Here is a 13,614-nt window from a genome sequence, read left to right as displayed (position 1 = left end):
ATGTGTATAATAATATGTATAAATATAATCACCTTTTTGAAAATATTCAGAGAACGTTAGAGACTAACGCTTTTACATAAACTCTCCAAACTTTATGATGATAGACTAATCAATCGTGTAAAAGCTGAAAAAAAGAGGTTATAAAATATTCAGCCCGCGCCCCTCGCTGGGAACGGGTCAGCTGCCCCTGATCCCCCTAACGCCCCCTGCGCTACGTGTGCCCGGGATCTCCCTACACCAAATTAACTCGCCCTAACTCACCTGCCCTTTGAAGACACCGACAGTACACGTGGACGTTATATTGACACTCTCGTATTATCGATTATAATTAAAATATATATTACATAGTTGTAATAGAAATCCATCATGAATTTACTCACTGCTTAATAAAGATCTACCACAATGCCTGTATTTGCAAGATCAAGACCAGACTGTAAAATAGAGTTAGGAAGAAAGGTAGAGAGTGACACCTTCGCCTCCCTTATGGGAGATAGAGTGTCGCCACATTTTTTTAAGGTGTTACTGAAAAATTATAAATAAACTATGGATAAGATAACTAATTGTTAATTAGTATAAATGAAATATAGATAGTATAATAAAAGTATAATAGTCTTGAAATAAAAATCAAAAATTGAAACTGTACTGTGATATACCAAAAGGGTGTGGCAAAGGAAGAGAAGCGAGATGTGAATGGAACATAAATAAATGGTAAGAGAATGAAATAGAATGGAAAGAATGGAAGAAGAGGAGACTGATAAAACACAAATTTAAAAAATAATACTTTAAATAAATAAGTCTCTGTCCTCAATATAGCAGGGGGAATGAAAGCGATAAACAAATCCAATGCCTTTCACCTAAGATGGTGCTGTTCGCTTCTTAAATTCACTTCCGGTCGCTGTTATGCCTTCGTTTCACCTGAAGAACTCCTCTTCCATATTCAAATTTACATGCTTTATTCAACTCGAGACTGATTACATCTCTTGTTATAAAAATGAGTTTACCACTTATACAAATGTAATGCCTTATGTCTAAAAATAAAAGGTGAAAAAATACGGCAGAACTGTGTATTTTTTTAATTATTTAAATTATACATTATTGAATACCTGCTCTTGGTCATCCCCCGAGAACTTTTCGGCCCCAACTAACAACGGCTTTATGAGCCCCGCTCACTTCATTTTAGACAAGCAAATCTTCGAGCTATGTCGGTGATCTTAGTTCTTCTGCATATCTCTATTGCTCCCTGAATGGCTATGTGCCTTCGTATAAGGTCAGAAAATTAAAGTTAAACAACTTTAAATAATGCATTATAATCAACTTGAAGGTCCAATATAGCGTGCGGGTGTACACCCGCCTACTCGCACAGAAATTGCAATTTCATTCCATTTTAATACGACTGTTTACATTCAATACAAGCCGGTCTTCGCTCGCGCCCCCTTCGCCCCTCGGGGCTCGGCAGCCATTATAAATTTCGAACGCGCCTCGCCTCGTTTTTTTACGCCTTGTTAAAATTACGATAATATTTTGTTATTATCTTGTGTATACAGCTTCGGCAGAATACTTCACACGATTTAGGAACCCAATTAATTTTATTGTCAATTTAGGACACATTTCTGCGCCCTTTGTTTCTACTCTCAATTCTCCATACTCCATCATCTTCATTTCAATTCTTATAACCATCAGATTATCGTTATTATTTCAGCCGTGGGATGTCCACTTTTGGGCACAGTTCCTCTAATAGAAGCGGTTGGATGCGGCCCGCGTGCAGGGTCTTTCAACAACTTTAACAAGATCGTCTGTCTGTTGACTTTTAGGCTCAAATGGTTATCTGTTCAGTGCGCTATTTGGTTTTATTACTGCCACTTGAACATTCCTATCCGTTGGTCAATGTCGGTTGTTTTCATCTACGGATCTTCCTATTTATGATTCGATATATTAGAGAACTATGATAGATGACTATGTGCCAATGTTGCTTAAAGTGAGAGACCACATTTCTTTGTCCTGTTAAGATAAGATAAAAGATAAGATATAATTCGTTTATTCAACATTGGAACTTATAACAGAATCATATTGATCGTCAACTTATTATTTTTTTAATCTATTTTACTTTTGACTCTACTCTGCTTTGCGAAGTGTTATAGTTGTGGAGAAGAAACAAGAAGAAACTCCACAACAATACATCTTTTAATAAAGTTTAATACAGATTTATACATATACACTTTATCAGATATAGCCTGAATTAAATCAAAATAATCAAGCGATATCACTGCCAAGGATTATCGTCGAAATATTATTTTATGGAATAAAAAGATTTTTACGACAATATACTTTTGATATGCGTTTTTTAATGTTTTTAATGGTAGTCCAATAATTTTATACATCGAATATTAATTGTGTATTAAATAAAAATGGTTATAGAAAACATTGGTCGGAATTTCTAATGGGCCATCGCGACTTTATATATATACATATTATATTAAAAAAAAGTCCAAAATATAGTAATAAAATCTTACTAGTGTAAAAATTTTGAATAAATTTTCATAATACGATTTGGGAATAATTTACTTTTTAAACTGTAAACAATAAATAAACTACTATGTTTTTGAGAGTTTTCTCGGACCAGAATTGTTTTTGTGTTTTATTTTAAGTCGAGATATATTGTAATAATTTTGAAAAAACGCGTACGAATTATTGCATCAATTGCAACATAATTACGTGTTACGTAATTAGATTTATTATTGATATTTTTAATTATAACTTTAATTGAACTTCAAATAAATGACTGAACGAATGAGACATGTTTTGTCAAGACAATGCTATTTATAAGAATCAAAGTAACCTTTTTATATTCTTCTCTTAAGGTACACAAAATCATCCAAAATAAGTGAAATGAATAATAATAAAAATAAAAAATTTTTGACTACACTATTGATTCTAAAAGCTAAGGTTATCAACACGTAATAAGGTAGTTTTATAAGCGGCGACCTCAAGCTTCTTGCACGCGCGCTACCAAAAGCTCACGCGATGTTTCCGGTGCAGCGAAGGCATTGCGGGTAATTTCCGTCGCAACATATATTCGTTGCGTAACTTTATTTTGGTGCTTTTGATTAAATTCTCATGTATAAATCAAAACTAACATTTGTGAACTATATTCTGTTCATTTGCAGTTTGAAATGAAACAATGTTCACCTTGTGATATATAACATATTAGCAAAGTTTTAGATTTGATATTTCGTAACAGCATTGAACATGCGATGAAACTTTGAGCTTTAATAACATTACAATGGTCTAGCGCTCACTGATTGCTATACTGTATATGTAATAATTTGGATTACATTAGGTTCATAAGAGCCTTGTACAAAAAGACTATTTAACTTTATTCTATTAGTAAATAACACTATACATTTCCAAGTACAGTTTGCAAAAAAATCATGACTTTTATATTTTCATTTTATTCGTATCGTCTTATGTTTAAATAGTAAAATATAATTTATTAATTATTTAAATTTAACCAACTTCAATTAATCTGGAAAACATTTTTTTATTAAGAAAAAATTTGAATAGAGAAAGAATGAGAAGAAGAAAAAAAATTTAAATAATTTTTAAAAAAGGAACAAACTTTTCTCGTCACAAATACCGCAATGTTTGATGACGAAGGTCTTTGACCAATGTGTGTTGTCGGTGATGCGGGCAGCGTTAGATCGGTCATCGTGATGATCATTGGGGGAGGCATTTGCCTTGTAGTGTGCGTCTATCAGCTTATACGATGATGAACGAAATATTATGTTCCCAATCCAAATTTATGATGTACGACACAAAAAAATACGTCGTAAATAATTTATGTCTTATAAGAAAAGAATTGTTAAAATAGTATTTGGGAAAATAATGTATTATTGTGTCGGAACAAAGTGAAATTTCACAAAGCTCGCAAAGTGCTTTTATTACAAAAATTCACTTCAATTCTTAATACAACGTCGGCTTTCGTGTGTAGAAACGAGCTTTCGTTTCCTTTCAACTGTAATTTACTTTCGCCAGCTTTTGCCTTTTGCGAATATATATTTTTTCCTGTTCGTAATGTTGAGTGAATAGTTCATGTTCGTAGCGGTGGCCGGGTTTCGCGATATTAGTTTTGGAAGAAGCTCTAAAAGTAAATCAATACGTAATATCAGTAAAGAACTACAGTTCTAACATATATAAATAATAATATATGACAGGTGGCGCAAAAGTAATGTCATAATGTGAATAATAACAAAATTATTTTTTACAAATGGCGTCAAATGTCACTGTACTTTGACATTTGGTTAAAAAGTGTAATTTTAATGACATTGATTTTTACACTTTCTATTAAACTTTATTTACAACAGTTCTTTTTTTAAGTTTATAACAAAATGGCTACCGATTCAAATTATGACATTACTTTTGCACCATATTTTATATATCGACTATTTTAGAGAAAACTTTTACCAAGAAAATATTATGACCACTATGTTATATATATGTATACATGTATATACATATTTGTGTGTAATTTATGGTAAAAAAATTATAAAACTAACACTGGTAAATTACTTCTTGAGTCATATTTCAAGCTGTTTGACCGATGAAAAAAATTTTCAACAAAAAATTCAATTTGCTTTTTTGCCTCGATACACAATTTCGCGAAGCATGTCTCCAAAATGTTAAAATAAATATCGAGCAACGAGAAGTCTCCCCAAGCAAAATACCGTAGACAATGCTAACGACTTGTTTGACCAAAATCCAATTTGTCTGGTGCACGTCGCAGAGAGCGAATCCATTACACGGCCTCGGCGGGGGGACGCCCTCGTCTCTGATTCGGGATGAAAATGGCTCGTCATCTAATCAGCCGATCGTCGCTGAATTCTTACAAGTTATTTGAAAAGATTTCCGGGAAATAAATCGTTGCGAGCATTTTCTCCTCGTCTTTATCGCGCCGAATTTTCTCATTCAGCGATTTTCTTTTGTGTTGTCGAATTCGTTTCCTCGCTGGTACATTTTTTATTTTACCAGTTAGATTCTCCGTAAGATATTCACTGCTACATAGGCCTCTCACGTATATAACTCCCAAAATATATTTCGTCTTTCACTCCTCCCCCCTTTCGCATAACCGCGAAGTACCTAAGGCACGGTACAGAGGTTTTGATAGTACTATAGATTTCACCCTATAATGTCAAACATCTCCACTTTTGACCACCTGTACAACTTCATCGTTTACTACGTCAAAATTTACCCAAAACTGACCAGAGAACAGTACCAGGTTACTTCCACCTGCAGTTGTTCTGTGTAAATAGAATTATATCGACAAATGTGTAATTTAACCTAGAAAGAGCTATATTCATTAAAGCCGTAAATCTTCTACTCCTGTGCATATGTCTCCCCTATCGATTTCCAATAATACCGCCAAGAACTAGAACCTTTCTACTACCTTGTCTTGGATTCACAGGAAAAGTTTTGTTTAATCATTTCTTCACATTCTTTTTTTATTTTTTCACTCTTCTTCATCCTTCTTAATATCTCTCTCCTGTTCTTCTTTTAGTCACATTACTTTCCTTTTCTATCCATTTCTTAACCTTTCATACCTTGCATCTTATCCTTGATCGCTACTCCTGGATTGCTATTTTAGATTTTTGATTCATTTATCTATATATTTTATTTCACATTTTATTTCATTCAAATATTTTTATTGTCTTAAGTTACGTCTATATTTAGTAACTTTTTTTGTTTTTAATTACTAATGATAAATAAATCCAAAAAGGTCTGTCTTACCTTAGCAAGATTATCTGTCTACTTTCTGGATGGACCTTATACGCAAAGTTTGCCGGTCCGTGGTATCCCCACCAAAACCTTAAGGCCTCTGCGGTAATCAGTCACCTGTCTACCTAAAGTGTGTTTAGTGCATATAGTTTATCTCAAATAAATTGTTGTGTTGTTATCGTATTAGTTCAGTGCTGTGTTCAAAAGGACTCTGAATCGTCTTTGAGTTTTATATCCACTTCGCAAACATTCAGAAGGTTGGGACGGAGGAACCATGCAACTAACAGAAACAAAGATCGACTCAAATTCCTTTTGAAACAACGAATGCCGCATCCACGCGGCCCCTCGCCACTGTACGAGGAAATGATAATAAAATGATCATTTCTGTTTGTTGTCAGGTTCCGAAGTCCCATTCGAAGTTCGCGGCGCGGAGTGCAGGTCCAATGCGCGCTAAGCCACGCTTAAACTTATTCGACGCAAGAGGCGACGGCGCAACGCACATCGTACATTGTGACAATTACGCTAACATGCTCAAAGGTTACTCCGAGGAATAATAATTAACGAAGAGGACACACAGAAATACGCAAACATGGCAGAAGGTCCACAGACGATATGGCAGAAGATCGACAACTACACCATCCCCGTGATAAACCTCGAGGTTCGGGAGGTGCGAGAGATCCTGTGGGAGAAAATCAAGGAACCGACCTCGCAGAGGAAAATAATCTTAGTGATTGTATCTATAGCCCTACTTCTCGACAACATGCTGTACATGGTCATAGTGCCCATCATCCCGGACTACCTGCGCTACATCGGAGCATGGGGGGAGGCAGGCATGGACCACGTCGTTACTCTGCCTCCGATCAAGGAGGGTAACAGAACCATAATACCGACGAAGATTATACCGGCGTCCCACGAAGGCCAGGACTCCGCGACAGGTGTCTTATTCGCTTCCAAGGCTATAGTTCAGCTTATGATAAATCCTTTCTCTGGAGCACTGATCGACCGCATCGGGTACGACGTACCTATGATGATTGGCCTGATCATAATGTTCCTTTCCACTTCAATATTTGCCTGTGGAAGGAGTTACAGCATGTTGTTCTTCGCAAGGAGCCTCCAGGGGGTCGGATCAGCGTTCGCCGATACCTCGGGCCTTGCTATGATAGCTGACAGGTTCACAGAAGAGGCTGAACGTTCGAAGGCTCTAGGAATCGCTCTCGCCTTTATCAGTTTTGGTTGTTTAGTCGCGCCACCGTTCGGCGGTGCTCTGTATCAGTTCGCCGGAAAAGAAGTACCGTTCTTAATCTTAGCTCTGATCTCTTTGATAGACGGTTTCATGCTTCTACTTGTTATGAAGCCGCTAAAAACTCAGATGAAGGAGGCAAACGAACCAAAACCAAGCGGTACTCCGATATGGAAACTTTTAATGGATCCTTACATCGCGGTGTGCGCGGGAGCTTTGATGATGTCGAACGTGGCGCTGGCTTTTCTCGAGCCGACCATATCGCTCTGGATGGAAGATAATCTCACGAAGGAGAATTGGAAGATTGGTATGATCTGGCTGCCGGCGTTTTTCCCGCACGTCCTGGGCGTGATAATCACTGTGAAGATGGCAAGGAAGTATCCACAGCAACAGTGGCTGATGGCGGCTGGTGGTCTCGCACTGGAAGGACTCTGCTGCTTTATAATACCATTTGCAAACTCCTACAAGATGCTGATGATTCCCATCTGCGGTATTTGTTTCGGGATAGCTCTGATCGACACGGCTCTGCTCCCAACACTGGGCTACCTCGTCGACGTGCGGTACGTGTCAGTTTACGGCAGCATCTACGCAATCGCCGATATCTCCTACTCCTTCGCTTACGCTGTCGGACCGATCATCGCCGGAGAAGTAGTAGAGATGATAGGCTTCACCGCACTTAACCTCTTCATCGCGTTTAGCAACTTACTATACGCACCCGTACTGATGTACCTCCGGCACATTTACGACTTCAAGCCATTCGAGAACGAGGCGAACATCCTGATGTCGGACCCGCCGGATAAGGAATACCAGACTTACAGCATGCAAGACCAGAAGCCGGTCAATGGAGAGTTCAAGAACCACTTGGAGTATTCTAACGTTTCGGGGCAAGTTGGTTCTGTTCAGGAGTCTAACGTGGATATGAATGCAGAGGGGCAGTATCAAGGGTATCAGAACTACAGTCAGGGTTACGAGCAGAGTTCGCAGCAGGAAACCATCGCTCCTGTGCGACAGCTTCCAGCTCAGCCGCAGCCTTCACCAAGCAACCCCTTCAGAGCTGCAGCGGCGCCGGCTCAAGCTCCTCCTGCTCCTGCACCAGGTCCAGCACCCGGTGCGGTTAGGAACCCCTTCCGGCAAGGCTTCTAGAGCATTCCAATTCGATGTTGTTGTCTATATTTTTGAAATAACTTGTTGTGTAATTATAAATGTGTAATAGTTGATATTTACCTATAGTTCGATCACTGAAAGCGTCTCGTATTAGATATCTACTATAGCAGTGCTTTTAATAAAACTATTCACGGCGAACACTAATAAAACAACATGGCGACTTGAAAACATATTCCACCGTAGACGTTGTTTTGAGAGCAAACGCTGCTATTTCTTGTTGATCTTGTTCGAAAATTACTATATTATACTGTTGTTTATTACTTCTAATAGCTGTAAAAATGTATTAAAATAATAATTTATATCAAGGTGAAATATAGTCACTCGTTTAAATTTCTAAAACATGACAAAGATAACACAAGTTACACTACCCGGCGATAAAAATTGCACATCGACCTTTGGACCACACACTCACACCACCTATGTGACGTTTTGTCAGTCGTTGTATTTCGTGTGACAGAGATAACGTTCTACAAAGCCGAAATGAGCCGATTGTCTCTTTCCAAAGGTCGATGTGCAATATTTATCGCCGGGTATTGTAGATATCTAAAATTAAATAATTCTAAGAATACCTCCAACATTTAATCCGTTCTGAAATACATAATCACACTTTTTATTGAAGTCGCTTGCACGAATTGGCAAGGCCTAAAATATATCTTACACTTTATAATATACCGTATTATGTCTATATATTATAAAAAAAACTTTATACATATAAAAATGTCTTTCGTATCATAAACATATCGTATATTTGTATAGGATGTTGTGTTATGTGACATTACATTTTGTGCAAATGTTCTTGTATTAACAATTTATCGTTCGATAAAAAAATAAAATATTTTTTAAATATTATAATTGTAATATTATATGTCTATTAATATTATATTCAGCTATATCAGCAATATTAGAATAAGAAATCGCTTCTATATCAATTCTTAATAACATAATCAATTATTATATCAATTAATTAAGATTAGATAATCAACTTGTGATAAGTTGCAACCAAGGTAACGATACATATCAGAATCTTTTGATTCATTTTAGCTTAAGGTTAGTTTTAACTAAGTATATTCACTAATTGTACAGTCAATACTGAAAGTCCCGATCTAAACTTATATACTCGTTGTATTTTTAGAATTTAGTTGTATTTTTAGAATTACGTTGTATTTTTAGAATTATGTTGTATTTTTAGAATTACTTTACGCGAAGATTGATCGGTCATTGTGGAATTTCAGCGACTAGACTCTTCGATGACTTAAAATAATAAAGTTTACAAGAAAGTACAGCAGATGTGAACATATATATTCGAACGCTGTTACTTCGATACGCCGATAGATGGCGCTAGTTGTCTATTGCCTTGCTTTATACGTCAAGTAGTTGCATAGAAATGCGCCTCAAGATTATGTCGTGATTAAATAACTAGTAATAAATAATCAATGAAGTCCAGACATATATATGACTGTCTAACAAGATCCTTTTACCGGTGTATGTAAGAGTGTTAAATCTAAATACACATACACATACAAATACATTCCTTTTGACTTCCTTTCCGTTATCCTTTTTTTTATAAATTTCGTTCACTCTATCATAGTTAAAAAAGGGACCTTGATTTCTTAAATAATTTAATAATTTTCAGTATTTAAATTCAATTTTTTCCGGAATTTTCTTGTTTTTTATCCTTAGATTTTCATTCCGAACTTTTATTTAGAAACCATCCTTTCATTATCTCCCATTCTTCACCATTATTCTTACACCGTTCCGTTCTTTTAATATTTAATGTATTGTTTATTACTGTTTTACAGTAATGTATCGCCATCTTCCATTAGGGAGGCAATGTTGCCGCTCTCAATCCTCCTTCCCTGCTATATTACACTCTGTTCTCTATCTTCTAAATACGAGGTAGCAAACGATGCACCACGGTTTGGTCCAACGCTGGGTCAATTACCACGACTTTCCTTGAGTTAAAACCCTTGTAGATACTTTGGGAATCCTTCATGAACCGTGAGCATTTAGGATAAAACCATGTCACGTATTTTGTGGATCGCGCTATAAATCAACTCGATTTCCGGAAAAAATATCCTCGTTACCGAAGCCTTCCACGTACCTCCTGTTCCATTTGTTGAGCATGGTGATTTTTGACCATCTGAGATGATGACGAACGAAACTGGACTCATCTCGTGTTGTATACCAGAATACGTCATTTGACTTAAACGTAGGTACAATGAATAACATGAAATTTGGAAACACGTGTCAGATAGAAAAGACATCCGTAAGGATCTTAATATTAAAACTATGACCACAAAGAGAATTTCAAAACAGCAGCAAATAAGTAACAGAACAGATTAAAAAAGAAACGCTAAACATTGTTAATTTTGTTTCCAATTTTTACCTTAAAAAGTGGAGAAAAAAATAGATAAAAGGAGAGGGAATAGGTGATTGGTTACTCTAATAACTGAGAAGATATAAATGGGATAAATGAAACTCAAACCTGATTAGATTGTCTCCAGTTCATTACATTAGAAATCAAGATAAAAGGAGACAAAAGATATATAAAAGAGACTGAAGGCGACTAACAGAATAAATCCATTCAAAAGTTGCATCTAAAACATGAAACTTAAAAAAGTATATACACATTATATCTAACTTAGTCATTGGTAATGACACATCTGACTTCTGCATGAAAGGTAGAAAGAAGATATTTTTGTAATACAATTTAAATAAAAAGTTGACAAATAATGATTTATGAAACCATAGCACTTCAAGATCTAAGAATGGCTACTGATTCGTAAACAAATTAGGATTTAAAAAAAATCACAATTAAAAAGAATTTAATAAAAGAACGAAAGTGATTTGGAAAGAGTTGCAGTTAGATAAAGAATACGAAGATGGAAAAGAAAAGCATGAAGAACGAAAGAGAGAGAAAATATCTGAATAAACGTTTCACGACGTTATTACGTTATTACGAGGAGCAGTGTAAGCATCTAGAGACATGGAGGCCACCGCGTGGTGTAACACGTTGATGCGTTATCTACTATGCCTCAGCGCTGCAGAGATAGTCTACCTGAAAAATACATTCGTATATTCAGAAGGTAAATCCATACGCTATGACTGCGAAGAGGGTAGGTAGAAGAAATAAAACACAGTTACTAGTCGCTGAAGCTTCACGATGACCGCGAAAAGTCGCTTTGCGGATGAATTTAAAAAGCTACAAAATTTAAAAGGTTATCTAAATTTAATTGTACAAGAATGTGTGACAAGCCCGATATGTCAATTCTATGAGTGTATAGCTTAAAAAAAATTAATTCTGTATAAAGTTCGCTGAGCTGTTTGCGTTGAGGCCTCAACCTCACAACTCTCTCCCTCCGAGAGTTTTACTTTGTAAGTTAACGGAGGTGTTAGACAGTAGCCTGCTAGAGTACAATAGAATACGTAGAAAGGAACGCACGGACAGCATTTATTTCGCACGACAACGCAAATCGAATCCGTGGCTGTATGTAATATGATGCCTTTGCCCATTACGCGAATGAATTACACTAGGTTAAATGATAGGTGGCGTGGGAGACGGGGATTCCCCCGTTATCGACGCCGCCGATCCTGTAATTGTAAGTTTAGTCAATTTTCGTGTCAAATTCTCCCGAAATTCAATTAATTAGTAGATTATTATAAGGTGAGGCGATGCTCTTGAAAACGATAAACGTTATACCTTATTTTGCTTGCACTTGTAACGTACTACTATTCTATTTTTTTTTTAAATTATATGCTAATGCCGTGTACAACATGCGGCCTATTTGAAAATGGAGTTTAATTATATTTATAAAACTTAACTTTTTTTAGCGAATCTACGGTATGACGTTTATCGTGTCGAGCCGCCAACACGCACATATCATAGACTTAAGGAGATATAGTTTTGTCTTATTTCGTATAACTTCTCGACATTTATTATACATTAATAGAATTTTGTATTTTTATAAACATTTTATTTTGGAACGTTTTCATTGCATTCGACTGTAATCATTTCCGCCGCCTTCCACTTATCTTGCTGCTAAAGATGTCCATGAAATATTTACGTATATTTACTAATATATATATTGACATACAAGTGTTATAAAAATATATGTATAGATAAACTATCATATACATATCATATATTTAATTTAAATCAAACGCACAATTATTAATTTAAAATTATTTTTATCAATGTCATCTATGAATAAACTAATTAAGCTAATTACTTCTAATATTTGTATGTAGATAGCTTTAGGCATGTTGGTGGTGCTGTGCTTCTAAAATCTTTTAAGTAATCTATATTTTATTATAAATTTACGATCTATTATATCGAAATAATTGTTTCACCTTTCTGAATACATCACTATTGTACAGTCGCGTGCATAACATATAAAAGGTTTAAATAAAAAACAAGGTAAAATGTGGTCTCTCAATGGCTATCTCACATTGGCGCCATGGAAAGAGAAAGAGTTCGGGAATAGGCTAATTGAAGTAGCAGTGGACAGAGAATTAAGTTTTTTAAGCGCAGCGAAGAGTAGAAAAGACCTTGTTAAGATTGTCAAAAGCCATTGGATTCAGGCCGTTTTAAACAAATCTATGACGAAGACTAGTGTCCAGTATTATGGATTCTATGTTTGAAATTATGATAGTGAAACAAAACACAGCACCACTATTATATTCCCACTCTTATCTCTACTTATACTCTTCTATTTATAGCTATTATATTGATGTAAATCTAGAATCTATAAACCCAATTTTCCGTGGCAGCCTAACCGCAAACCTTTGTATTTATTATTGTGTACATTCACTATTATTTGGATTATTTGGGTTAACTTAAACCCTTGATTTTGTACTTCTGAACAGACCTCGTTCATCCTAAACTACATGTACTACTATAAGTAACTGTTGCTCTATCAATTTAAGGTTCAAACTTCAAGAACACATTCGTATAGGACATCATATACTTTTATACATGTATATTATTATCCTTGTTCCACGCGCTTCACACAACTTAATCCCCCTCAAAACTCTTTTCGGATAGGATTTCTTAAAATTCTTTCTTAGCTGATGTCTACTACATAAAATTAATATTCTTACAAAATTTCAAATTTCTAAATCATATATCCCCAGAGATATCGTGATGAGTGAGTACATATAAATCTAGTATGTACCTTCAATAATATATATTTAATATATATATTATTAAAAAATAAATAAGTCTTGTTTAGGGTCTGACCAACACTAAGCTTGAGTGTTTTCAAATCCTTAACGAATTCATTCCCGTGGAAGATTTCAATGGTAGTTACATAAAAGAGGTTTTAAGCAAACAGCATTTGTCCACAAATAAAAATTCTTTTTTAAAACTTTAAATACGTGTTAAAAGACCTTTTAACAATCAACACAATTTATCGATCTATTTAATTTTTTTAGAATGTTGA

General features: G+C 35.4%; 1 protein-coding gene across 1 annotated transcript in view; it reads left to right on the top strand.

The window, feature by feature from the left end:
• The window catches only part of VAChT (Vesicular acetylcholine transporter), a 31,699-nt gene extending 22,303 nt beyond the window's left edge, over positions 1-9,396 (top strand). The window contains exon 2 of the mRNA XM_068765597.1: positions 6,168-9,396. Within this exon, the coding sequence (XP_068621698.1) occupies positions 6,359-8,152 (1,794 nt within the window). The 5' untranslated portion in view covers positions 6,168-6,358 and the 3' untranslated portion in view covers positions 8,153-9,396. The remainder of the gene's footprint in view (positions 1-6,167) is intronic.
• Positions 9,397-13,614: the final 4,218 nt, after the last annotated feature.

This window comes from Battus philenor, unplaced genomic scaffold (genome assembly GCF_028537555.1).
Source record: "Battus philenor isolate CCGP_79_NKW_IND1 unplaced genomic scaffold, ilBatPhil1.0.hap1 SCAF_10, whole genome shotgun sequence".
Classification (NCBI taxonomy): Eukaryota; Metazoa; Arthropoda; class Insecta; order Lepidoptera; family Papilionidae; genus Battus; species Battus philenor.
Note: the sequence above shows the minus strand (reverse complement) of the source record. Positions and strands in the feature narration are given on the sequence as shown.